Genomic DNA, 25,081 nt, shown 5'->3' with positions numbered 1-25,081 from the left:
CAGTGCCTTTGTAGTCTGCGGGCAAATTGTGTTTCTATTTCTTGTCTATTGGTGGCATCGTAATCGCTTGTAACGTGCCGATAGATCGCTAGATGGCTACGAGCACGCTGTTGATTCTCGTAAGTACCTACTTTAAAAAGATTCAAATTGAATCCTTTGAATCAAGATCGAAGTAGGAAAACGGAGAATATTAATTTTAGATGAATGAGAAATTAATTATGGAATCACTTCGATAGCTTGCAAGAATTGATTGTTAGTTTCATAGACCCCTGGCAATAAATCGAAGAATTGTCGCTGAACGATTTCTGACGAATATTACGGATATTTCATTTACAAATAGACGTTTCATTTTGTATGAAAGTAACGAAGTATAATGTACTAACGATGGGTTTAGTAACGGTTAAAGATGAAGGAATCTTTAAAGAAATTTTTAATTGTAAACAGATCTATACAAAAATGCGAGTACACACATGAAGACTCAGGTATAAAAATACTTGTCCATCACAAAAAAACAAATACCAACTAATAGAATAAGGAACAGACCGTTTTCAAATATTTTTAAGCTTGTACATACATGATGCGGCGATCAGCGCTAATTTATGCAATATTGTTGCATTTCTTACATGCAGGCTAAAAATCATACAAAATTATGTAAACTTTCAGATGATTATTGCGATTTGCTCGAAACGCGCTTATTATAACTTCGTCTGTAATCTTACTGGATAGAAAAAAATTTTTTTTGCGCCACTGAAGACGCCGCCAAATGCTTCTTTAAATGAGGATAAAACGTAATCCACTATCAACTCCAGGTAAGTCAAATTCTCGTAATCATCGTACACCTCATGATAGAAGTAGTCATACAACATTGGCAAAAATATTATTAATATATACATCATACCACCAAAGAAGACTGTAAACGATAAAACTCAATATATAAACTGTATATTATAAAGAGTATATAGATATTGTATACTTACTGATAGATTTAAGTTCCAAATATTGTTTGTCATTTTCACTACCTCGTTTACATTTTATTTTATGAAGAATAGGTTCACCATCTGTCCAGTTTGTCATCACATTATTTGCATTAGCACTTTGTGTATCAGCCATAGGATCTGTCGATGACTTAATATTTCCATTCAGATATAACTGACTTGTCTGCACAATATTCGATTGAAGATTTGAGTCTCTGTAAAATAATATAATAATAATAATAATGCAAGTTTTTTTCCGAACATAATCGAATTTCCATGTGACTTACAATGCTTTATTAATCATGCTGGATAGTGCTGAACATTGTTGTAGGGTATGTAGTTCAGGATTTAAGTTTAATTGATTATGATAGTCCTTATCACATACTTCATCTGCCTTTCCTTTTATAGTTTCTGATTTATCTCTTGCTAGTTGATAGAAGTATTGTTGCTCCATGTTGCCAGTATTTTTTATTTTATGTTTTAATTTATTGTAATATTCCCAATAACTTTTATTCAGTAGTTCCTGAGTTTTAGGAGGGATGCCTTTTGTACTTTCAATCATATCATTTGTATTTGATCTTGGAGAAATATCGCACTTACATTTATTATTCTGCAAGCATGTTTTTGACATATTCGTCATACCGTTTTGGCATGAAGTAATGTTCTGTTCATTTTGTAAGTAATTTTTTTCAATGCAGTTCACGTTATTTTCGATTTGCGTATTCGCATTCTTTTCATAGATGGATAATTTAGCATTGGAGTGATGACCAATCTTTTTCGTTCTATGACTATTAAGTTTGTGAATGTTTGTTTGACTACATCTGTATTTATGATATTGGCAATTAGGCCACATTAAAGTGTAGTCAGAGTCTACTAAAGCTGAATGAGAATTCTTCTGAAAATAGGATCTCGCCTTTCTAGAAAATTTTCCTGGTCCCTTCCGTTGTTTGAATGTAATATGTGGTTCGGAACTTCTGCAAAGCTTCTTTGAACACTCGTTTCTGGAACAAGGTAAATTTTGTTCGGATTTATTTCTTACTTTTGTTTCATAGACAGCTCTTTTACGTTTCTGATATAGCTGATCTTCATCAGAAATAGTTTTATTCGATTGAGGTATTGTTTGAACACAATCCTTTCTGTCTTTTGATGAAAAATTCGGTTGTTCATAGTTAAATGCACTATTCTTGTGACTTTTTGTTGCAGGCTTGTTAACATTAGTAAATTCTTTTTTCTGAACATTTTTTTGTGGAATAAACTCAGAATCTGTTGTCTCTCCTCCGCTTGTATTGCACACAATTTTCTTCGCGTTTGTGTGCTGAAGAATACTGCTATGTACATTTTTTTTCATCGTATTTGGAATATAGTATTCAGAATCGCTAGATTCTTGTTGTTTTCGATGAATCTTTGATCTGTCCAACTTTTCTGGCACATTCGAATCAGAGTGAATACTATTCGATTTTGAAAAGTTTTCTTTATTTTCATTGGGTATAATATTTTGTGCTTTCACTGTATTTTGCTTTTTACTGTTGCACATCTGTGGTTCTTTAATATCTTTGGTTTCAGCATCTAAAAACAACACGATAATAAGAACAAATGAAAGATCTGGAAATATGTTTGAAAATAATTATTACCATTAACGAGAGATTTATTCATATTTTCTGTTCGGTCGAATGTTACTTGTTTGTCTTGAGTCAATGACTGTGTATCAGAAATATGTACACTGTGTTTTGCATCTTCTTTGAACAAAGGTGTAGTTTCACTTTGGTTTTGGTGTTCTGAATTAATCAAACACTGTTGTACGACATTTGTTCTTACAGCAGGTATTGGCATTGGTATATTCTGATAGGTAAGAACTGGAACTTGAACATTATAGCATTGCTTTAAATACTCTTGAGGTAATGTGATTGTATCAAGTTGTATTGTGTTTAAAGGTTGCGGTTGTAGTTTCTTGTCTAACACGAAAAACAACTGTCCATTATTTTCCTAAATACATGAAAGCGATAAGGGGACTTATACTATTAATGTTTTATGCTATTAATAAAAATTTACTTATAACATGAAGATACATACTTGTATTGGTAAGGAAGTTACATCCACCTGTATGTTTGCATCGTTCATTGTTGACTCTGACTCTTCGTTGCAGCTTATGTTTTTCGTACATTTATCATTTTGCATAATTTCATTTTTGCTAATATCTTCCGACATCTCACGTACGTCTGTTGATTCTAAATTACGTGCACAATTCCTTTGCTCTAAATCTTGTTCTACATTCATATTTTTACTTCCTCCAGAATTCTTTGTTTGTACCGATGATAAACCCTTGTCAAGTTGAAATCAGTAAAATGTTTCATTCGATAATGGTGTTAAAATTTATACCGTACGTTTTCTCACTATATTCTGCTTACCGCTTTCACATTTGACTCCTTAATTTTTCTTGTTTCGTGAAACATTTCTCCATTTGGTGTATTTATTCGATGTCTGCATGAAAATATTAATTGCAACAGACATTAAAAAAATTATTGTAAATGATAATGATGCAATATATATTTTTTTAATGAAAGTAATATATACATATTAGTTTCCCTTTCTGGTATTGTTTTAATTATTTCTGCATTGTGCAAAGGCTTTGTAGAAATAGAAACATCACCCCGATCTGTTTTCTTCTCTGTTAGATCTTGATTTCTTTTAACATTATTGACTCTGTTAACAAAGATACAAACCGTTTCTGAGACTGATCGTATTTTTACTTAAGTATAGAGGGAATGAAAATACTTCTTGAATCTAGGATCGATGGTACCGGGAAGTCTTTTTAAAGTGTGCACACTTGAAGTCAATCTTTGGTGATTAAATGAAGAATATGCACTGTCCCTGGTTATTGTAGATTTAGGAGATCTAAAATTTTAAATTACTCATGTTATTGTCAGAGTGCTTCAAGTTGTCTAGAAAACGTGGAATTAACGCTTACTGATTTAATGGTGTCTGGACCACAGTACGACTTCTTTTAGGTGATCCAGTTAATGCGATTATACACGGAGGCTCAATAGCATCACTAATATCATCAATTAATTTACGTTGTGGTATTTTTGGCCACGATGGATCAGCTGGTACACTAAAATTATTTAACATAAGCATAAAGATGATCTTCCATAAGCATTAGATATTCCATTTAACAAACCATACCGCAATGATCCTGCATTATATTTTTGTGGATATGGGAACAAGTTTTCACTGTTTACTAAAATGATTACACACAATTTACATATTATATTATTATTATTAAACAAGAACGTATTAATTTATTGTTACTTTTTATGTTTAACTGAAGTGCGTTTCGTTTATCTTGATATGCCATATTGAAGCAATCATACATTTCGAAACTTTCTATTCTTTCTTTTATCCGTACATTTGTCCAAATATTTTAGAGACCAATTGTTGAAATTATTAATTGTACAAAAAATATAAAAATTGTACAGGTTTAACGTTAATTTCATGTTTTATAGAATAATAGGTTTACACTTCAAGTGGAACTATACTTGTTTTCCTGAAGTCAAATGTTCTGTATTATACACATAACCGGAAAGAACTTGTATTGGAACAAACAAATTCATTTTTATTTGCAATTAGAATAGTTTCCTGTACAAAAAGAGCTAAGGTGTTAATGCGATCAGTCATTTTTATTAATAACATGTGTATTTATATGATATGTATATAATTATAATCTTAAATTTTAAAATATCGTATGTACAATAAATATACAACTGTAGTAGACGCAGGAACAATAAACTATGATCTACATCAGTATTTTATAGCTTGATTTATGTTACATTAAATTGAAGTATATTTGCGCACCATAATAATTATATCACAATATAAAGCTAACATTATTATATTTATGTTGTTTTTTTTTGTATTATCTTATTTGCAAAATATTATATTAATTTTTTTTCACTTAAGAAATGTAACGTCTTACTCTGTGTGTGTATGAATGTGGTATGTGTGCAAAATATAATATATGTCCGAGATTTGTTTTTAGATGTTTTTCTTATATATTGATGTAACAAAGAATATTGTGCGCATTGTTAGTTAAAACGCAACTGTTAATATTTTATCAACAAATCAATATAATCAAAGTAATAAAGTACACACGCGCATGTATGTCTACGTGTCTCATCACGAATAAATATATCAATTACAAATATTATGATGCGTGTAAAGACTACTTTAACAATGGAATGTTTCAGTACAATTATTTTGACTAGATTTGAGAAAGATGATGAAGTTATCACTCATATAAAAGTTGTATGCCATAAAATATATCAACCAATGTTCAATATTCTTTTTTCTCATCAGCATTTTCGACAATATTATTGAATTTTAAATTGGTCCGAGATTTAAATATATTTTTCGTTATTTCTGTCTTATGTAATTAAAATTGCACAAATATGTCATAGACATTGTCTTATAGTTTGGAGCATACTTCGCGTTGAATACCACAAATAAGTACGTAATATTTAACAGATATTTTTACATAATAATACACGTAACGTTACTTGCTCTGGGACTATGTAACAAAAAACATAAATTAAGCTCCATTACGATTCTTATACTTTTTTTTAAGGGACTCTCGAGCACTGGTAATTTACTGGAATAGTACTTAAAATACAGCAATAAGAATAGTAATTACAACGCGATCGTAACATGTAAAATAAGTATCTTTTTGTTTCTCAGACTTTTCTTAAATACAAATATATTAAGTGATTATTTTTCTAAAAATACCGAAAAACCAAACTGTACATAGTACTGACAGTTTTCTATGTTTCTGTAAATTCAAGACAGCTTAACGTACAAGATAAACTATTCAGCGATGTGTGGTAATTTGAGAGTATAGAGTTACTGAAGGAAACTTAATGCTTTCAACAAATTGATCACGCTCTACAAACTATCTTGGATAGAACATCGCAACATTATTTACCTCATATACTATAATTTTTTGAAAATATATAACGAATACAAAAGCTAAATACAAATCTTAATAGCCTTAATTGTGTATGTTTCATAATGAAATAATCAAATAAAGTTGACTCTTCACGCGCATCTAAGAAACACAGCGCGTTCGTGATGTTATTTCGATATACACGACCAAAAATTGAAGAACTAATGTCTTTTTTTTTTTCATCAAATAATATGTATATCGAACAATGCACAATTATTGTCTGGCAGTATATTCTGCATAAAGATAAAGTCTAGATTTTTATGGCAAATCAGCACAATAACGTATGCATCACAGAAAGTGAAATGATGTCTACCATTTGATGACATTTACTTGCACTAACTTTCTGAAAAATGTTTTGTAATTAAATATCCACAGATCGTTCAATTTAAAATATATACAGAATCTTCTCATCAAAAGAGACATCCATATCAAGAAGACATATACACAGTACATTGATAAAGTTTATGCTCATTGGTGTAGCATTTGTTGGTAGATGTAGAAATATACATACATAAAGGACGTTTATTACATAGTTTCTTCATAGTTATTGTCGAGTTAAGCTTCATGCTCACCGCTATTTATTCCTATGAGCGATTCGGTTTGCTCTGCTTCGAGATCGGGTATTCTGAAGTGTAAAATATCAAAAGTGTATTACAATGATATCGCTTGTATGAAAATTCACGTATAGCTTTGTATTCTTAATGTCTAATACCTTGTTGATCTGTTCCTTCTACAAATCCAAATGTAAATTCTTTTAATTAAATCCATGACTGGATCCCAATTATCATAGTAGGATAGAAGAGACACAGTCAGAAATGCTATAAGCATCGGAATGGTTCCTAAGTAGAAAATGCATGGATATTCGACCTTCTTTAATAACACGTCAGCTATCATGGACATCGGCATAACTAAACTAACTGCCAAAGTTGCTATAAGGGACGATGTTAAAAAACAACCCCTATAAGTAACAAGATGATGGGATGAATGCATCAGTAAAAAAACATATCATATACTTTAAATGAAAATCTATTTTCGCGAACTCACCATAGCCAAAGCACTTCGCTTAGAACTGTACCAATTAGACCATTGATGATCAAAAATGTCCACTGATGTGTGTCTGGCCATTCAAATTCTTCCCAATGACCATAATGAAGAATAAAGAACAACGGCCATAAAAGTGTCAAGCTAAAAAGTCCAACAAAACCAAAAAACATTGGTATATCCATCTTATCCTCGTGGTCTACCTTCCTTGTTAGAAATACAATGTAAGCAGCATAGAAAAATGCACTGACTAGCGCCAATATTATGCCTGTAGGTATCCTATTCGTTTCTATAGTTAAATCTGAAAGACCTACTAATACCTAAAAATTGAGAAACAAGAAATAATTTAATTATACTTTATCAATTGTAAGTTGAAGTGAAATATGAGAATTGACATACTAGCCCAAGAATGCTGACTGACACAGCAACTAGTTTAGACAATGTAAATTTATCTCCTCCATTACTTGGGAAAAAGGCAGCAAGAAATAAAGTGAATAAACTAGAAGTTGACGACAGTACTGTTACAACTCCTGCCTCAGTTTTCACTAATGAGATCTGATGCATATAGTTCGCCATAAACCACTGCAATAGAAAACGTTGGCATTAGCAGAATGCTTGTTTAGTCATTGCAAGTTGCTAAATTGTTACATACAAGTAAACAAAACATAAGTGCAATCTTAGCAACTTTTTGCACAGAAAATTTATTGGCTTGTCGCCTCACATGCTCCCCAGCCCTTAAGCTAGCTTGGTAACTAAGTCTTGCCAATAACGCTTCCGTGGCATCGGTTTCGGACATATGTCTAACTTCTGCTAACTTACTAAATCGGACAGAACGTATTGACGAATCATCACTTTCTGTACCCGAGGAACGATCACAGTGATCCGGTGTTTTTATTGGTACAAACATTGGATCACTCTGTAAAATGGTATTACTGGTTATTATCAATATCAATAACTACTAAGAAATTACTTACCAGACTTGTATTGGCTTCTGAATAAAAGTTATCATCCTCAACATTAGGATCTATGAACTAAGAAATAAAGTAAAAAAGTAAATACAGATAGAATTTCTTGGAAAAGGTTAGTTGTATTTAAACTTACCATATATGTTGCTGGTTTATTACACTGATCCCGCCATGGAGGCCAAAAGCACAAACCCAGCAAATAAAGCGTGAACATTGATGTTTTCACATAAGTGCTGAAAAACGGTTTTTCAAATGCTGATTCCCTATAAATGTACTGAAATGTAAACCATATGTTGTTATAGATTTATCAGAGCTTAAAATAATACTTTTAAAACTAATGTTCAAATTACATCTTACTTTAGTTAGTTCAGAACTAGAGACCCAAATTATATCAACTAAGAGTAACACTAAAAGTCCTAGTACAAGTCTTTGAGATTTATTCATCATTGCTGCAAGTTTGTGAGGATCCTCCGCCATCCCCTGTTGTCTACGCTGTCGTAATTCTACAGAGCAGCTCATGATATATCCAAAACTTTTCCTTTTTTCATTAAGACATCATGAGAAACTTGGCTGCTGAAACATAAATAATAAAATCATTAAGTCATAGATATTATTCAATAAAATATAAATATTAAAATTTACATTGAAATTCATAATAGAACATGAAATTATGAAAGTGAAATGGAGGCTACAATTACTTGATGAAGTTAACAATGGATGATTATAAATTATCTAACAAATATATAATTCAAACATATCACACTATAATTTTCAATGTTTACTAAACAGCAAGAATGCACTGCAAGAAAGAAGGAAATGCAATATACGTTGCACAAATTGTCACATAAATTACTGGAGAACATGTTAAGAAGGAAACAGAACGCATGGAGATAGGAAGCAAGGTTTGAAACGGTGGACGAAAAAACAATGTTCAAGGTTCCCACTACTTTAATATTCTCTTTTTAGCTACAAGTTCATGTCTGGCGGTGCTGAATATAACATGGCATAACAATTACAAGCACGTACATCTATTTAAAAAATCATTTGTTGGTCTTTGTGACTGATAACAGGTGGACAAGCGGCAAAATGTGAGACTGTGATCGTACGTAAAATAACCTATAAAAAATTACACCAAGAGCGACCAACAGTTTTTAAACACAATGTTCTACGAAGGATTCAACAGAGAATCGACTCACAATTATCAACAACCCTCAATTTTTTGCAGCACTGGGCAACTAATCTATGCAGTATTCCTACATCTTGCTACCACGGAACCACGAGCAGCGTGTGACCCTTGATCAACCACACTCGGATCAACAGTGTTTACTCGCCGGTGTTCGGTTTAACCACTCGATCTTCAAATTCCTTGCTTGTAACCCGACTTTCTTTATAATATAAATGTTACAATCCTTTACCGTAATCGCCTTGTTATCGCGTCGGAACAACTACCCGTAACCATGTTGATGCGCTGATGACGGTTTGTAGTTTTTGTTATCACCCCGATGGCGCTACGTGTCTTTTTACAGGGCACTCCAGGGCACCTTGTCTTGTGCAGCTGACTTTGAATCAACCACCGGTTTCCCTTATAGCAATTCGTTTTCCCCCGATTTCGTCATAAGGTAATCCAATTAACAAGATAAACGTCCTTAGAGCACAGTTGCAAAGTGACATCTGACACAAACGTTGTCACTTTCTTTATTCCAGACATGCCGGAACAAATGTTACGAGAACATTACAATACTTATTTTGTATGGTCTTTTGCTTGGCTGGCTAGCAAGTGGATTCGATAAGTCTGAACGATAATTTGTATTGCACCGTTTATTGGAAAACCCCCTTTCCGACGTTGCGAAAGAAGCTTAAAGGAACGGTTGTCATGAGAAACAACAACAGCAACATACCGCAAGTGGTCCCAGCGATAGCTTCTTCACGATGTAATTAGTTCGAAAGGTGTTCCGTGACGTTGTCTACGAGTTCTAAGAATGGCCAATAATATCCTTAGCAATGGTCGGATTCAGCAACAAACGACGGTTTCGCAACGGCTGAGAAGCGACAAAGGGAAGAAAGGTGTTTTTTCTTTAGCTCATTTTGCGCCAAACGGTCGCGCGCGCGTGTGTACGTGCACGTACGTACGTACACACTTGAAATAGTATTGACAGTACCGGATTAAAAATGGAATTGTATTTGCGGCTGATAAAAGATAAGAGTTTCGTACGTTGACTACGTTGACATCATTTTTGGTAATTCGACGGTGACACCGCGGCATCGTATTGAAATTTCAATCTAAAATCAAGTTGCTGCCATTTAATCCCTTCACTTCCGGTTGCGTTTTCAATTCAAATATCGTAAACTACATAGTTGAAAATCAATTATTTCTTGTATCATGAAATTAGTATGATATTATATTAATTAAATTTAAATTAACATTTAATTTATATTAGTAAGTAACCGTGACAATAACAACACTAACAATTTTATTGTCGAATCAGCGCCGGAAGTTCCAGCGATAGAGAGCAACAATTGGTTGCTGCATCGTCATTACACGCGGCATGAGTACAAAACCTGTAAAATTCTGATCGACCAGGAATTGTCGAGTTCGAAGGGGCACAATGAATACGCGAACTATTTGAAAGTAAGAGAATCATTCGAGATGAATTATAAAATCTTTCTATCGATTATAACGATATATTACGTCTTGTTACCACCAGGGTTTGATTCTCAGGCGAGAGGGCAAAGTGCAAGATTCGTTGAACTGTTTTCAGGCAGCGTATAACGTGAACTCGACGAACGTTAATAACGTGAAGCAGATTGCCAAGTCGCTGTAAGTAAAGGAAAATTCGATTTCAACGGCGCGTTACGAAAATTAAATTGGATTCAGACACGTGCGGAACCGGTACTCCATCTAATTGGATTGTTTACATACACACACACACATGATGCCATTCTTTTGCAGCCGGGCTGTGTCACGAATGTAATCCGTGTATCGTATAGTCTCGTTGAAATCATATACAGTAAATCCTCGATGAATGTTCGAAGTATCCTCTGCACTAACAACGAGAAGTCTCCAGCTGTGAGGCTGATTTTTTAACAAGGTTTGGCACAGTGATAGAGCTTGGAATTCTAAAGTCAATGATATTTGTTTCAGCCGAATATGGCCATTAGTTTATGAAGTAATTAATGTTCAGTGCCGAGGAGTCTTCGAACACTCATCGAGGATTTACTGTAGATATCATTCAGAATGCTATTTAAAATTTAAAGACCATACGAATTCGTTAACTTGTTAAATGTTATTAATTTATTGCTCTTTAACAGTCTGATAATGGGCAGCCATAAGCGTGCGATCGACGCCTACTTGGAGGCCGAGAAGATATCCAATGTACCTGATTGGGAACTCTATCTGAATCTAGGCAAATATATTAATTAAGTGAAAACGTACATGATGGTTCAATAAACACAGTTAACCATCAACTTGCAATTGGACACTGCATATTCATTAAAATTTCTACATTAGCTACAAGTGCATAAAATCGTCCGGTTACTTACGTTAAATTCACGGCTTATTAAAAAAAAAGGGAATGTACAATAATCTAGCACAATGTTTCACGTATTTGAAATTAAGATTTTTTCTAGTCACATGTAAGAGCTTGAATATCCAGTTTCTTATTTGTGGTCACTTGAAAACAGCGTTGGGCACAATTTAATTCGAATAACTTATACTGAATATCATCAGTATCTAAGATCAATATTCTACTTGTTCAAAAAGAAACATTATAAAAATTGGAATTTCTACCGTTCAATACAATTAAAAACGGCGAAATACTTTTTTTTATCTTCTATTCGTTATTTCGAAAATCACTGTACGTGTCTACCATAGAAATACTATATAAGTAACGGGGGCTATTCTGTACTTTAACAAGACTCAATCTATAACAGTCTGGTTCACCTAATTCCGTTCTTCCTCTTCTTCAGGCGAGTGTTACGCGAAGCTGAACCAATTATACGAGGCGAAGAGACATCTGAAGAGATCGATCGAGCTAACGAAAGCCGAACTGCCGTACATCGCTCTGGCGAGAATCTATCTCCTAGAAGATCAAGTTACCGAGGCCCGGAACGCGTACACCGCAGCACTCAGGTATAGAAGAGGCCCAGGCGTTTCCGTTTTTAATGTATTCCGCCCGATTAACGCTCGCTTGACCTCGCGTAGCATCTTGCACGCGCGGATTCAATTCCACGCGGCTCGAATGTTCTTGTTTACGAGCCGCCGTATTATATTCTGCCATCTCGCCGCGGGCTGACTATAATAGATCTCGGATGAAAAAAGCTGCGGAGCAAACAGAACACAACGTCCAGGACATAGTTTGGTGATGATTACCACCTCGGTTTCCAAGCTTCTTGAATAACTGCTGGCGTATGCGATTGGCTGCAAAGGGGCCCGTTTGTAAGAAGTTCCTTGAAGTTTCCACATTACACTTTGAATACCTTTATTGAAAATAGTAGAGGAGATGGTCTAAATACGGGCTAGCACCTTTACTTCTGGACTTATTGCCAAATCTGTTGAAGATTTTTTAAGATATGTATCACTTTGGTGTATTTAAAACGCGTTTGTTTTGTGGTATGGAGTTAAAATAAGCTTCTTTTGTTTTTTAGTTGTAGTTTCATACTATTCCCGCTATGGTGAAACACCTAACATTAGATTAGACCCTAGACTGTATTTGGACTACTTTCTCTGTATAATTCAGTTCTTGCTGGGAGAGTAAGGAGTTAGCTAATACTAATGAACTAAATGTCATTGGTAATTAATTATTACTGTATGTAATGACTCACTGTTTGTCACATACAGTGGCAGAAAAAAGTATTCATACAGTGGTGACACATACTAATGATTAATAATACTGTTTTCAGTGTAACATTGAGTTCATAACTTTATCTATATGACTATGGTGATTGACAGAAAACTAGATTATTATGGAATAATCCGCAGAAAATAATTTTTAACTTAGTAGTATACTGAAGGCAATATTGTCAAGTGATAATTAGTACTCCGGTGTACGAATACTTTTTCCCTCTCGCTGTACCTGACCTTAATTTCTCCATTTCCTGAAGGGGCACTCAAAGTAGCCATTGTCCATTCTGAAACTAATCGATTGTCCTCGTACTACAGCAGTCCGTGTACACTACCGCTCATAAGTATTACAACAGCTTCGTATGAATCAATTGTAATGTTCTGTAACAAAACTTATACACATTTTTCGCCACTTTTATTACTTCATAAGAATGATCAATTGAGCTTTAATATCCCCTAAAAATATTCCTTTCGGACGTTCAAGCAATTTCGTAATGCGTTGTAACATTTATTACATATTCGAGAAGTGTCCTAATACTTGTGACCGGGAGTGTATACCAAAAAGAAATTATCAAGGGGAGTAGTTCGATCTACAGTTTCCGTTAAAAATTTCACGTTCGAACATTTCGAAATTCCATGAGAGAAAGTTTCCCCAAAAAAAGTTCTGATTACGTAATTCGAATAATCGAGCTCTCGGTTTATCCAAACGTCAAGGATGTCTCGTTTCCGTGAAATTCCGAATAATTCACGGTGGAAACCCACGTTCTCGTAGTTTTCTCATCTGCAACATTTTTTCTGTTTTTTTAGCGTGAATCCCGAGTGTGTCGAAGCCGCGACCGAATTGGGGCTGCTCTACCTTAAAATCGGGGACGTTCAACGGGCGTTTCAGCAATTCGGAACCGCGCTTGCTCATTCCCCGAATTGCACCGAGGCGATTCTGCCGATTGCTTACGTGATCCAGGTGAGCATCACGGGTTGATCGAGGTATGCCAGGCACGAGATGACGTTCAAAGGGTAGACAAATTGGTTTCGTGTCCAAAAAATTAGTTAAGAAAAACGATCCTTTACGATTAACATTAAAAGAAATCAGGTGCGTATCTATAATAATTGCGGAGATAGAAATTTTTGTATTTTTCCGAAAAAATCGGTGAAAATTTATGGGTCTCTATCTGTTAAATTATTTAAAAATCAACGAAACAATTTTCGATTAGAGGTGCAGTGTAGCAATGTGCGTTGTTTTCGGATGGTCCTTTACATCGAAATTTGGCCTACGGTGGCTGCCCTTAATAGGCTCGATAAAATCGATGCTGCACTACGATCGCGGAATGCCAATGTTATCGAAGGCATTCAACCGAGTTAACACGGAAAATAAATCTTTGGAAAGAACGAATCGCTAGTATTCGGAGGTGCATAATATTACGTCAATATTCGTATGTAGTGTCGAAGACTTTTTTTTTTAATATTGGGTTGTTCAATAAGTCTTAAACCTTTCTGATTTATTGCATTCATTGATATTATTGCAAGGTGTATTGGAATAAAGTATATAATTCGTATCTATAATATTATCTGAAATAGTTTAAGATGCACAATATAGTTTCCGACGAACGAACGTTTCACCCTTAAAGATGGCTCCTTTAAAGATTAAATTTTTCCTTTCGATAAACACAACCGCCTCGTGAACCGCGACTGGCTACGAGATAACGCACACGTTTCGGTTTAAACTATGCACGTCATCCCCGTAATGTTCCTTAAGAATTTAATTAGAGGTATTAGCCCCGACAGATGGGAGGGTCTCATGAAACCCAGAATTCTCTCTGTCTCGACGTATGTTCGTAAATATTCATCGTTTTCGTGTTTTCAGAATCATCAGGAGTACGATGTGGCGTTGTCCAAGTACAAGCTCGCCGCCCAATCGATCCCGGAATCTCACGCGTTGTGGAACAACGTCGGAATGTGCTTTTACGGAAAACAGAAGTTCGTCGCTGTAAGTACACGGAGACGTGTGATGGTCTCTACGTGGACTGTTAGGTGCATGCCATTCGTTTTCGATTTTACGAGCTACCTTTACTCACGGAAGTCCACTAGGGGGCTATGAACTAGATATTTGAATTCTTTGGGGGAAACATAAAAAGTGGCCGAGGCGACTGCGAGACTGCGCATTCTTCGGTTTATGAAGAAATCGAGAATCGGAGAATGTGGTCAATGATCTCGATAAATTCTTCGTTGTACCGTTGAAATTAATTTATCATTTCAATTTTTAAACAGTCAACGAGATTAAATAATTCTTTGCCACATATCGACTCATTCAGGAAGAATTATTATTTCATTATAAAAATTGGAATTTCCACGTTTAAACGATTGAAAACGACATTGTACTTTTTTGTCTTTTATTCGAAACTCTTTATCCAGATAATGAATTTGCCCATCTTCGATGTTAGCGAAGGTATATTTCATTAATGAACATTTATTATCAAAGTAATATAACTGGACGATAACCACCTTCAAATTGGTTAGCTTTCATATCGATTACTCCATTCGATACGAGTACTTAAAAGTACTAAAGTAAAAAGTACTTAAGAGTACTAAAAATACCCGGTATCGAAACGAAAGTATCTGATTATTTACTTGTATTTACTTGGATTGGTTCATCCCTAGTCGATTCTGTGTGTCACGGCCACATAAGAGCAAACTATAATCGTTCGAAGCGGTTGTTCTTTCCTCCGATGAGCTAGCAAATCGGACGAATCAGCGGTGGACTTTATCCAACGACGAGAACATTCTACCGGATTTAACGATGACAATTAATTTAAAGGCCATTAAACGGGGGGTGGGGCGACTGTACACGCGCGCTACTCGCTCGCGGAATGACGGCCGGGACACACTTGCGTACCGCCGGAACTCAATTAGGGGATGAGACAGAGGCGTGTGCAGTTGTATATCCAGCTACAATGTGCAGCCGTGGCAACTGAGAGAAGCGGTGAATGTAAATTACTTGCCCGGGTATATCCTAATGAGAAGTGCAATACACTCCCTCCTCCAAAGAACTTGGCTCTCTTGTGCTGTACAGTTGTTCACTCTATTTCGATTTATTCGAAAATAAAATTTTGTTCAAACTTGAATTGCTAACCAAAAACAGGCCGATCCGGGTCACTTTGACCCATATCGAAGTTTAGATACTAAATATTGTTTAGGAACGCTTGTATCATTAGATAAGAAGGTGGGGTCAAAAGTGACCCTGCTCGGTTGGACGAGGATTAATAATCTTCATCGATAGTGGAACTTACATACACGGTATTTATTTATTTATACACGGGTTGGCCCTCTTGTTTTTATAAATTGTTAGAGAATTTATTAGCTAAATTTGATAGTCTGGTGATGATATCGGTATGATCAAATCTAGAGCTGCGTAGTAAATGTGTGAATGTAGGTGGATGACTAACCTTTTTCATAGGGGCATTTATGTTAATATTGTATTATTGTTGAGTATACAAGAATGTCCTTGATCGGGAATAGCTAATTACATAAAAAAGGAACCGAGAGGATTTACTACTGGAAACATTAAATGATCTCCTTGATGTATTATGTATCGCTGGTAACACGGTTGATCGTTGTTCAGACCAGAAAACGGACTGGATTAAGCGAATCGTATCGAGCGTAGTGTCAATAATTCAGGTAGTCACTGCATTTCCCATTTACATTAATATTACATAAAGAGCCGCGAATGACGCAGGGAATAACGAATCCGTAGTAAAGCCGTGGATAACGGTCAATCACGGATTATTAAGGATGATCGACGAGCATTTTCGCTCATTCGTGGGCCGTTGAAGATGTTTCCTATTGCATCGTGTAGGTCATGGAAAAATACAGTAGAAGTTACATTTAGGGGATGCAGTGATAACCTTGACCTTGACATATATTGTAAAGGACATTCCTTTTGAGTAACCCTCAAAAAGTTTTAGCTGTCGCGCATTTTTTGATTGAAAAGATATTAGCAAATAAATTTGCAACACATACCAGTTATTTTAAGTATTGAATGGCAACTGTCCCTGACCAACTCTGAATTACTTTTTTCCTTGAACTGTCTCTAACTAACTCCGATCAGTATAATGCTTCAGAGTTGATTAGAGACAGTTCAAGGAAAAAAGTAATTCAGAGTTGGTTGGATACAATTTTAGAAAAGGGTATCATGGTTCTTTTAATAAATTTTTAATACGTGAATGTGGAAAAGTGTATATGTATTTAAATATCGAGTGGTCGTCACGATCCATGTTCGAGATGCAGAGGAACGATTGCGCTCGGAAGTTTCTTAATCCCGCGCACTCCGCCTCCCATTATTCCGCGGGTACGTAGTTAACTTGTTAGCGGGGCCGAGGCTCCGCCGTTAAGTGGATTAAGGTTTAAACCTCGGCGTTGGTTACCTTGTCGTCGATAAGAGGCGTAAAGGACGGTCAGGTCGGCGGGACGCCGAGATCGGAAAAAGAAACGGGAGCCGTTTGCGAGGTCACGCGCCCTAAAGGCCCGTTTACACGTTCGAATAATTTTGCGCAAACTCTGACACGTGTTTTTACACGAACGAACAAATCGTTGCGTTTAAACGGAAGCTTGCATGTTCAGTATAATTTGCGCAAACTGACTTGCGTAGTAAGGCCCGTTTACACCGTCGAATAACTCGTGCAACACGACTTGTACATTCACATTTAAACGTAGCGTTAAGCACAAGACAGTTTGCACGAATTATTTGAATATGCAAATGTGCCTGAAGTGGAATATAACGAGTCGGTTTATTGGCGCGAATTTTCATGCACGAGTCAGTTTGCGCAAATTATTCGAACGTGTAAACGAACCTTAACACCGTTAGGTTCACCGCTGACGAGTTAATTTTTATTATCACAAGCATCGTCGTCGTCCGTTGAATCGATCCGGCGTCCCCCCACGGGATCCTCGTGTCGTTTGCGTAATCGAATCTCGTGGCCCGATCCCTGAATTATCAACACCGACGGTCCGATCGATCGGATAATTGCTACATCGCGGTGTGTTTATAAGACGATTGTTTCACGTGATTCACCGGGCCCTCGCCGGCACCAATTTAATGGGTCGAGCCCGGGGGACGATTGCCGTGCGCAAATCGGCTTAACGCGTTCCCGATTTACTTCCAGGCGATTAGCTGTTTGAAGAGAGCTCACTATCTGAACCCATTGGCCTTCCTACCTGCTTATAATCTGGGGATGGTTCTGTTAACCACTGGACAGCCGGCCTCAGCTGCTGTTTACCTGTGCGCCGCGATCAGCGCTGAATCGAAGAACCATATGCCGTATCTCCTGCTGGGACGTAAGGCTGACTATGTTCTGGTCAATTCTACTTTTTATAGTATCCCGTCATACGTCCACCCACGAGCAAACTCGGCTTCAACTAGGAGAAAAAGCAGTGTATGGATAAGGGCCTCCTATCATTTGGTAAATGTATTTTAAGTACTGAGACAAATGTTACATCGAATGTTAATTTGGTATAAATTTCAGTAATTCCCAATACCAAGTGGTAGGAGCATGGTAGGAGGCCCTTTCTCTGCGCCACTGTTTCTCCTAGCGGAACCTGAGTTTGTTCGTGAGGGTATAGTGGACCCTAGCTATATTGCCATGGTGGGGGCTGTAGGGGAGTAAAACACGTGCTATCGTGTTTTCAATAGTATCTTCGGTATCTCCTCGGTACATCCATTCCCCATTATGACCAAGAAAGATAGCACTATCAGATAAGTACCTACAACAGAGACTAAAGGGTAGATACTCGAATACTGTCTTCAGATCTATGTTGTTATTGAAGACAAAAACAATGAACGTACAAGGTTTTGTACTTTTGCCCTTTTGTCCACAATGTCTGTTCCCTTTTTCTTCTGTTACCGACGCCGTAAGCCTCGTCCGGTGAACGTCGCAACAACACAATATGTATGTTCCCATTGGGTTCTGTAAGAGAAGGAAGCCGGACGGTGTTGTGTGTGTGTGCGGTGTGCACGCGACGTAACCGCAGCAAACGGCCCACTATGTCATTGTCGCATAGGAAATTCTAATCTTATCGACTACCAGGCTGCTGGTCCCTTCTATTATCGTCTCTCGGATGGCCCCGATTCGTGTAACGACAGGAAGTATAATCGTTGTGCTACAGTTGCCTTGAAACGGCTGGACGATCCAGAGGGCGCGGAGAAGGTGTTGCAGAAGGCGCACGCCTTTTCGCCCCAGGATCCCCTGATACTGATTAATTACGCGATCGTTTTGGACATGCTGGGCAACGGGAACGGCGCCGCGGAATTATTAACGGCGCTAAACGACATCGCAGCTGTGATCGACGTCGACGAGCAGGCGAGTCTCTCCTAACGGCCGTTACAACCTTCTTTTGTCCCGTTCAAGCTGACCTTGGAACGGAGCGGAACGGAACTGAACCGACGCATAAGAATATTCCGCTTTGCTTAGTTTGAATAATTTAAAATTCGAATCCGTTCCGTTACGACAATTAAAAATTGAAACCGGTTCCGTTACGACAATGAAAATTAAAATCCATTCCGTCCCGAGCCAGACTGCAACAGTATTTAATACGCCGTCCGTTTATTTCCGTAGATAACGCAGACGGCGAAGAAGCTGTCGACGAAACTCCAACAAGAGAAGCCGTCCGGCAACGAAGGGACGAGAATCCTTCACGAGGACGAAGTTTGAAATGTACTCTACGGGGGCCATGGGACCGAAGAATCTTGAGGACCTTCAAAGACATGAATAAAAGTCATTTAAACGTTTCAACTTCTACATTGACTCGAGCATTTTATAAAGACCGGTCCCTACCGGGAACTTGACGATTTCCAGATTATTCAGAACTTTCTTCTCCTTTTTCCTTCAGGTGTTCGCCACGGATCCTCTGCATTGTCTGTCCAAGATCCTCCATCTTTTCCTGCCTGTACGGAACCACGCCACGTGTCAAGGAGACTTAGTTTTCTCATTTAAGTATTCTTTTTTTTTCTTCTCCGAATGACCGTCGCGCGTAAATTCGTACCGTTCCCACCGGATGTTGTATGATACTTCCGAAAGTGTCAAGGATTTACGTGGGTCGTAGGATCACTAGAATAGTATCGACGACTCGGCGCGCTGTGTGTTGCTACTTTCCTCGATTCTTTTCCTCGATATTCTCGTTGGATACGGGAAGGGAGGGGGAACGGTGAATTAACCTGTCGGTGTCTCGTTCCCGCAAAACTTCGCTCTCGAACCATTTCTCGTTCATATAATACTCGCTCGACGAACCGTGATCGCGGAACGAGTACGTTAAGGAAGTAATTAAACTGTTTCTTGGTAGATTGCCTCGAACAACTAGTCGTCCTTTCGGTTCACTCTCCCGATCTACCACGTGGCTCTATTAAAGACCTTTCTAAATTCTAATTACAAGTACCGGGCAACTTGTAACTCGAGTCGTTCTTCGAACGATGCAAGCCGAGATTAGAGTCTTATTTCACGAAACCCTTTTGCAATCTGTATATGCATCACTGGATAAAAGTATGGGACCAGGTCTGATAATTAAAGCGAAATGACAATCTTATTCTACAAAAAGATTAGATAAAAGTAACGTGCTAACGCCAACGCTGATCGTACCTGATTTGTAATATACCGATTCCGTAACTTGTATTATATCCTTAGAAAATAATGTGTTTAACGTTCCATCAATCATGAACTCTGGTCTCGTACTTTTGCTCGGTAGTAGTGTACGTTGTGTCTCTGAAAAATCTGCGTCAGACTTTATTGAAACCGTCACGTGGCCAACGAGATATTATTCATAGAGGGTTTAGAATAGATATACAGCGAGCTGTTCTGTAGAGAGATGTACGGAAATAGGAAAGACGGTGGGACGACGATCGAAAAATGTAGTTTATATTAAAACACGAAGGAAATACTGGGCTAGCGAATACACACCCCCTTTGCCCCCTTGTGGATCGGGCTTTCAAAGTCCCTCGGATCGTGTCGAATCTTATTGACGTTGAACGAGTTTCCCAGCGAATTTCCGTCGCGCCGACGCGTTTGCTCGGTCGCACGGAAACCGATGACGAGGCGTCCGCCGCTCGAACGTCTGGTCGAGCGTGAAGAAGAAGTCTCATCGTTACCGGAAATCGTCACTGGTGACCACGTGAAATATAGTCTCACGCCCATTATGATTAGTTTTTATATACAGGGTGTGATCGTGACTGATGATCACGGACAGATGACACGATTGATACGATGGTTCAAACGGGCTTCGCGTGATTCCTCGTGAAAAAAAATACATCGAGAACGTAAATCCAAGTTCTTTTTATTCGAGGCCTTATATCTGCGAGAAAATCGACTTTCAATGTTATAAGAAAAAACGTCTGCATCGAAACGAGCGACTGAATCGTTTATTGCTGATCGTTTTTGCTTGTAATTAACGCGGATGGTTGTACGGTACGGTCTGTTTTTCCATTGATTTATCACATTCAGCGTATCACTTTACATAAATTATTGTTACAAACACCGTGTCACTGTCAGTGTTGATAAACATTAACAGGAATGGAAATGATCAGTAACAGACACAGTGTAAGTGGAGCTGACATCGAAGAGTGCGTGTTACTAAATCAATTTTAAAGTTCGATTTTCTGAGGTATCCTGGAAATCGAGAAACTTCATTTTAGATTTCTGATTAGATTCCGAGAAATATTGTTTACGTAATTTAAATGGTTTCGAGAGACAAATCGGACGGTAGACAAAATTATACATATAAGTGAATTTAAAATTTGTGGAGTTCAAGGTCATTTCAAGGTCATATTATTATACATTGATAAATGCATAATAATGTCGGCTACAATACCATGAAAAAACTTTGAAAAAACCATTAGAAAATGATACTAATAACAAATTTTTGCCGCCATCCGATACGTTTCTTGAGACCATTTAAATTATGTAAAAAATATTTCTTATATGATCACAGATAGAGAAGCCATACTGCCATATTAATCGATTATCATTAAGAGTATCCACTCGTTGGTATCGAGATCTCTAGTATTTTTCATTCGTTTACAGAGCACAAGTGGCACTCGTCCATCAAGCACCGATCGAAACTATGTAGGTGGACGCCTGATCAGAATCGTTTAAACTTCATCCGGGCGGATGAAACGTGGATAATTAATTTAAAACCCTTGAAAGGGAGAAAGGGCGCGAAACACAGTGTACATCGGTTCCTGTGTAGCTTCACTCTGTTTCCAAGGGAACTTAATTAGGAGAGACGGCAGAACGATGCACTCTCGTCGGCGAAGGTGAAACGATCAGTGAAATTGGTGAAATTCAAATTGTCTTTCAACGTAACAGAGGATGCGCGTTATCGATTCATGGTTCCGTTTCACACACGGGACAACAGTTGGATTATTTTCATGGAAAACAAAAAACCGTAAAACAAACCACCCGAGGGAAATGGAATTGGTTGGTATTTCTATTTTTTCATCTTATTCCGATGGATTATAGGTTAAAGGATTTTCAGATCATGTATCGTAGTCTTGTAATTCCAATCCGTGGATATTCTGTCGTTAAATTACCACGAAATGGAACCTTTTGGATATTTTCTTTTTACTATATGTACTAAAACCTAACACTTGGGAAACAAATGTCTATGACCTATGCCTATGGAATTTCGATTGCAAATTTTTATGAAATTTAACGAACCACTGTACTGAATATAAAACTATAACTTCTATTTTTTGGGGGATATCTACTGGTAACGCGTGGACGTGGTAATTTTTCCATCATGGATGGGGGTCGTAATGGGCGCACCGACGAAATTCAGACTGGTAATTTAACGACACCCTCTATATGCGGCCCACAAATAACCAACGGAGTCGTCGAAACCAGCCGGAATAACGTCGAATATATTTAACCGCGATTTGCATGCGACGAGGTTTGGATATCAGTCCTGGGTGTGACGACAGTTACGCGAATCAGTGGGCGGGAAAAGCGTAGAGGCCCTCGGGAATTCCGGTTCCGCGTTCCAAGCGAGAAAACTATTCGCCCGTTCCGGAACATAACGCGCGGTCCAGCTAGAAGCTTCCAGCATTCTTCCTTTGTCGAGGAAAAACGGAGGTCTTTGAGGTTTTCGAAGAATACAAAAGAAAGAATCGAAGGGGTCTTTGCTCCGATCGGTATTACGTAACCCTGCTTTTAATTATGATCTATATACGTGATATAACAGTTCTTCTTACCTTTTATTTAGCGAGACGTCACTTTAATGCTTTAAAAGAATCGGATGCTCGAAGGTACTTGACCTGGCGATCAAATGAAATAGTTCACTCATTAAAAGATCGGAAATACGGAGGACATACCCTGGTACGTCGAAGGATTATTACTTCAAATTAATAAATGGATTGCAGGATTTTATTGATTTATAGTATATTCGATTATCTGAAAGTCATAGATTGCTTGAAGTTAATATAAAATGCCCGAAGGAAATAATCGATCAGAGGTCGTGCGTATAATCGATTCAGGAATTTGGTATCGAAGTAATTAGCATTAAACGGCCACAAAAAAAAGTACGTTCGTTTGATCAGGGTGTTTAAATAGTTTTGTCGGACGAGATTGAATCACGGTGTGTGTTTGAAAAGAAACTCGTCATATCACGACGAATCTAAAAACGTTTCAGCTTTTATGGAACGTCGCGGTCCGCATATTCATGAATATACATACGCCAAACGAATCGATCGTTTGCATAATTGTATAACCGCGTGGACGATCGTTGATTATGCCTCGGTCCCTCGACATTATTGGTTCTCCGCGTAATAGCCAGAGAATTGAAGGTTATGTTTCCTATTAATTTCAGACTGTTAACTGGAGCGCCATCTGGGCCGATTTTCATGGGCATTTGAACGATCTGGTGTTCGTGACTACGGACATGATGGACTTTTCACCATCGATCATCGACACTCTGTACATAATTCCATTAACCTTCGATCGTTCACGGTACATTTTTCGCCAAAGAAAACTGAAGAGGCAAGGATCGAATCCTGCAAACATTCTCAACGTTGCCTTCCTTTCAGGTTCCCGTTCACTTTTAAGGTGTCGTCTTTCCAAGGTGGCGAATTCCCGATAAAGAAGCGACGAACCGATGAAAACGAAAACCGATGGTATTTAAAGAGGAAAAGGGACAGCTGAAATAACTTCGCGGAGGAAATCGATGGCTGGATAAAACTCGTCGGAATGTGTTCCTTCGGAAGAATAATTTATGCTGGAGGTAAGTACTTTTGGCTGTCACTTACTGTGTATTTCAGAGGTTATTATCCAAAGTACAGTTCAAAGGGCAGTGTGCATAAAAATGATAAAATAGGTTAGGAAAGTAGAATACACTTTGTGCAAAACGAAAACGGATTATTATGTCCGACGAAGCAGGAGGGGGGTCAGTAATTAGATAAAAGATGGCGGTTAATACGGAAAGATTTATTCGTAATGTATATGTAAATAATTCGTCGTTAACGCTTACATACAGGTATCGGATAAAGCTTCAGCTGGGCTCATTCGCTGAAACTCCATCGCGTTTTTCGCTTGTTATATAAAATATAACAGATTAACGACGTCATATTAATTACCACAGTCACGCTCGTTTTCTATTTACAGACGTCTTGTTTCATAATTAGCTCGATACATATCCTATTATTTCGCATGATCTCGGGCTCTACATTGATTAATTGCATCTATATTTGAGTGTGTTAACACGGGTTCCGAGTAATACTTGCTTTCCTCTCTTTTTTTTGTTTACATCTAATTCTTCGTTATTCGTTGTCAAGTGTATTTACGACGTGGGATTCGCTGGCTGACACGAACAGTCGATTGTCGTTTCCTATCCTGTCCACTTCCGATGGTGTAATTTCCTTGGAAATTTGCGTTGCAAATATCATTAAACGCTCGCGATGTGTCAACCGTTAGATCCTAAATTGTTGACGCGTGAACGATTTATGTTTGCGTAATAAATAATAATTTGGTACGACGGAATCCATCGGAAACGATTTATCGCGATATATCTGTGGTTGTTAGGAAAAACGACGCACGTCACGTGCTTTCACTTTCGAGATAATTGTCTTTTAAATTTCTGAACACCAATTCTTATTAACAATATTTCATTGTTTTCTTTTTACGATATAAATTATAAATGTATATTTCCTCCACTTTGCACAATATTCTTCTGTGCACAAGTTCCATATTAATGTATCACTCGTATGTAATAGTGTGCGCTGTTTTTTGTAAAATGAAAA

General features: G+C 37.4%; 3 protein-coding genes across 4 annotated transcripts; 1 reads left to right on the top strand and 2 right to left on the bottom strand.

The window, feature by feature from the left end:
• Window positions 1-597: 597 nt before the first annotated feature.
• Window positions 598-4,646, bottom strand: LOC107194595. The gene is made up of 13 exons (XM_015584238.1): window positions 4,559-4,646; window positions 4,281-4,364; window positions 4,155-4,209; window positions 3,940-4,083; window positions 3,747-3,866; window positions 3,546-3,674; window positions 3,380-3,452; window positions 3,045-3,293; window positions 2,652-2,957; window positions 1,262-2,508; window positions 978-1,189; window positions 720-910; window positions 598-630 (listed from the first exon to the last, which is right to left on the bottom strand). The coding sequence occupies exons 1-13, from the start codon at window positions 4,644-4,646 to the stop codon at window positions 598-600; spliced, it is 2,931 nt and encodes a 976-aa protein (XP_015439724.1).
• Window positions 4,647-6,461: 1,815 nt separating this feature from the next.
• Window positions 6,462-8,540, bottom strand: LOC107194881 (solute carrier family 35 member F5). Of its 2 annotated transcripts, none has more exons than XM_015584591.1 (8): window positions 8,331-8,540; window positions 8,110-8,247; window positions 7,968-8,039; window positions 7,661-7,924; window positions 7,408-7,590; window positions 7,012-7,328; window positions 6,680-6,925; window positions 6,462-6,592 (listed from the first exon to the last, which is right to left on the bottom strand). In XM_015584591.1, the coding sequence occupies exons 1-8, from the start codon at window positions 8,490-8,492 to the stop codon at window positions 6,523-6,525; spliced, it is 1,452 nt and encodes a 483-aa protein (XP_015440077.1). In that variant the 5' UTR covers window positions 8,493-8,540; the 3' UTR covers window positions 6,462-6,522. The 2 variants fall into 2 exon arrangements, with proteins under 2 accessions (XP_015440077.1, XP_015440076.1); XM_015584590.1 differs by having other exon boundaries at window positions 7,983-8,039.
• Window positions 8,541-9,896: 1,356 nt separating this feature from the next.
• LOC107194933 (Bardet-Biedl syndrome 4 protein homolog) lies at window positions 9,897-19,525 on the top strand. Its single transcript, XM_015584644.1, has 10 exons — window positions 9,897-10,037; window positions 10,460-10,602; window positions 10,679-10,791; window positions 11,283-11,377; window positions 11,940-12,102; window positions 13,621-13,774; window positions 14,675-14,797; window positions 17,970-18,141; window positions 18,970-19,163; window positions 19,419-19,525. Exons 1-10 carry the CDS (start codon window positions 9,953-9,955, stop codon window positions 19,512-19,514), a joined length of 1,338 nt encoding a protein of 445 aa, XP_015440130.1. The 5' UTR covers window positions 9,897-9,952; the 3' UTR covers window positions 19,515-19,525.
• Window positions 19,526-25,081: the final 5,556 nt, after the last annotated feature.

This window comes from Dufourea novaeangliae, unplaced genomic scaffold (assembly GCF_001272555.1).
Source record: "Dufourea novaeangliae isolate 0120121106 unplaced genomic scaffold, ASM127255v1 scaffold8, whole genome shotgun sequence".
Classification (NCBI taxonomy): domain Eukaryota; kingdom Metazoa; phylum Arthropoda; class Insecta; order Hymenoptera; family Halictidae; genus Dufourea; species Dufourea novaeangliae.
This window is presented reverse-complemented; position numbering and strand designations above follow the sequence as displayed.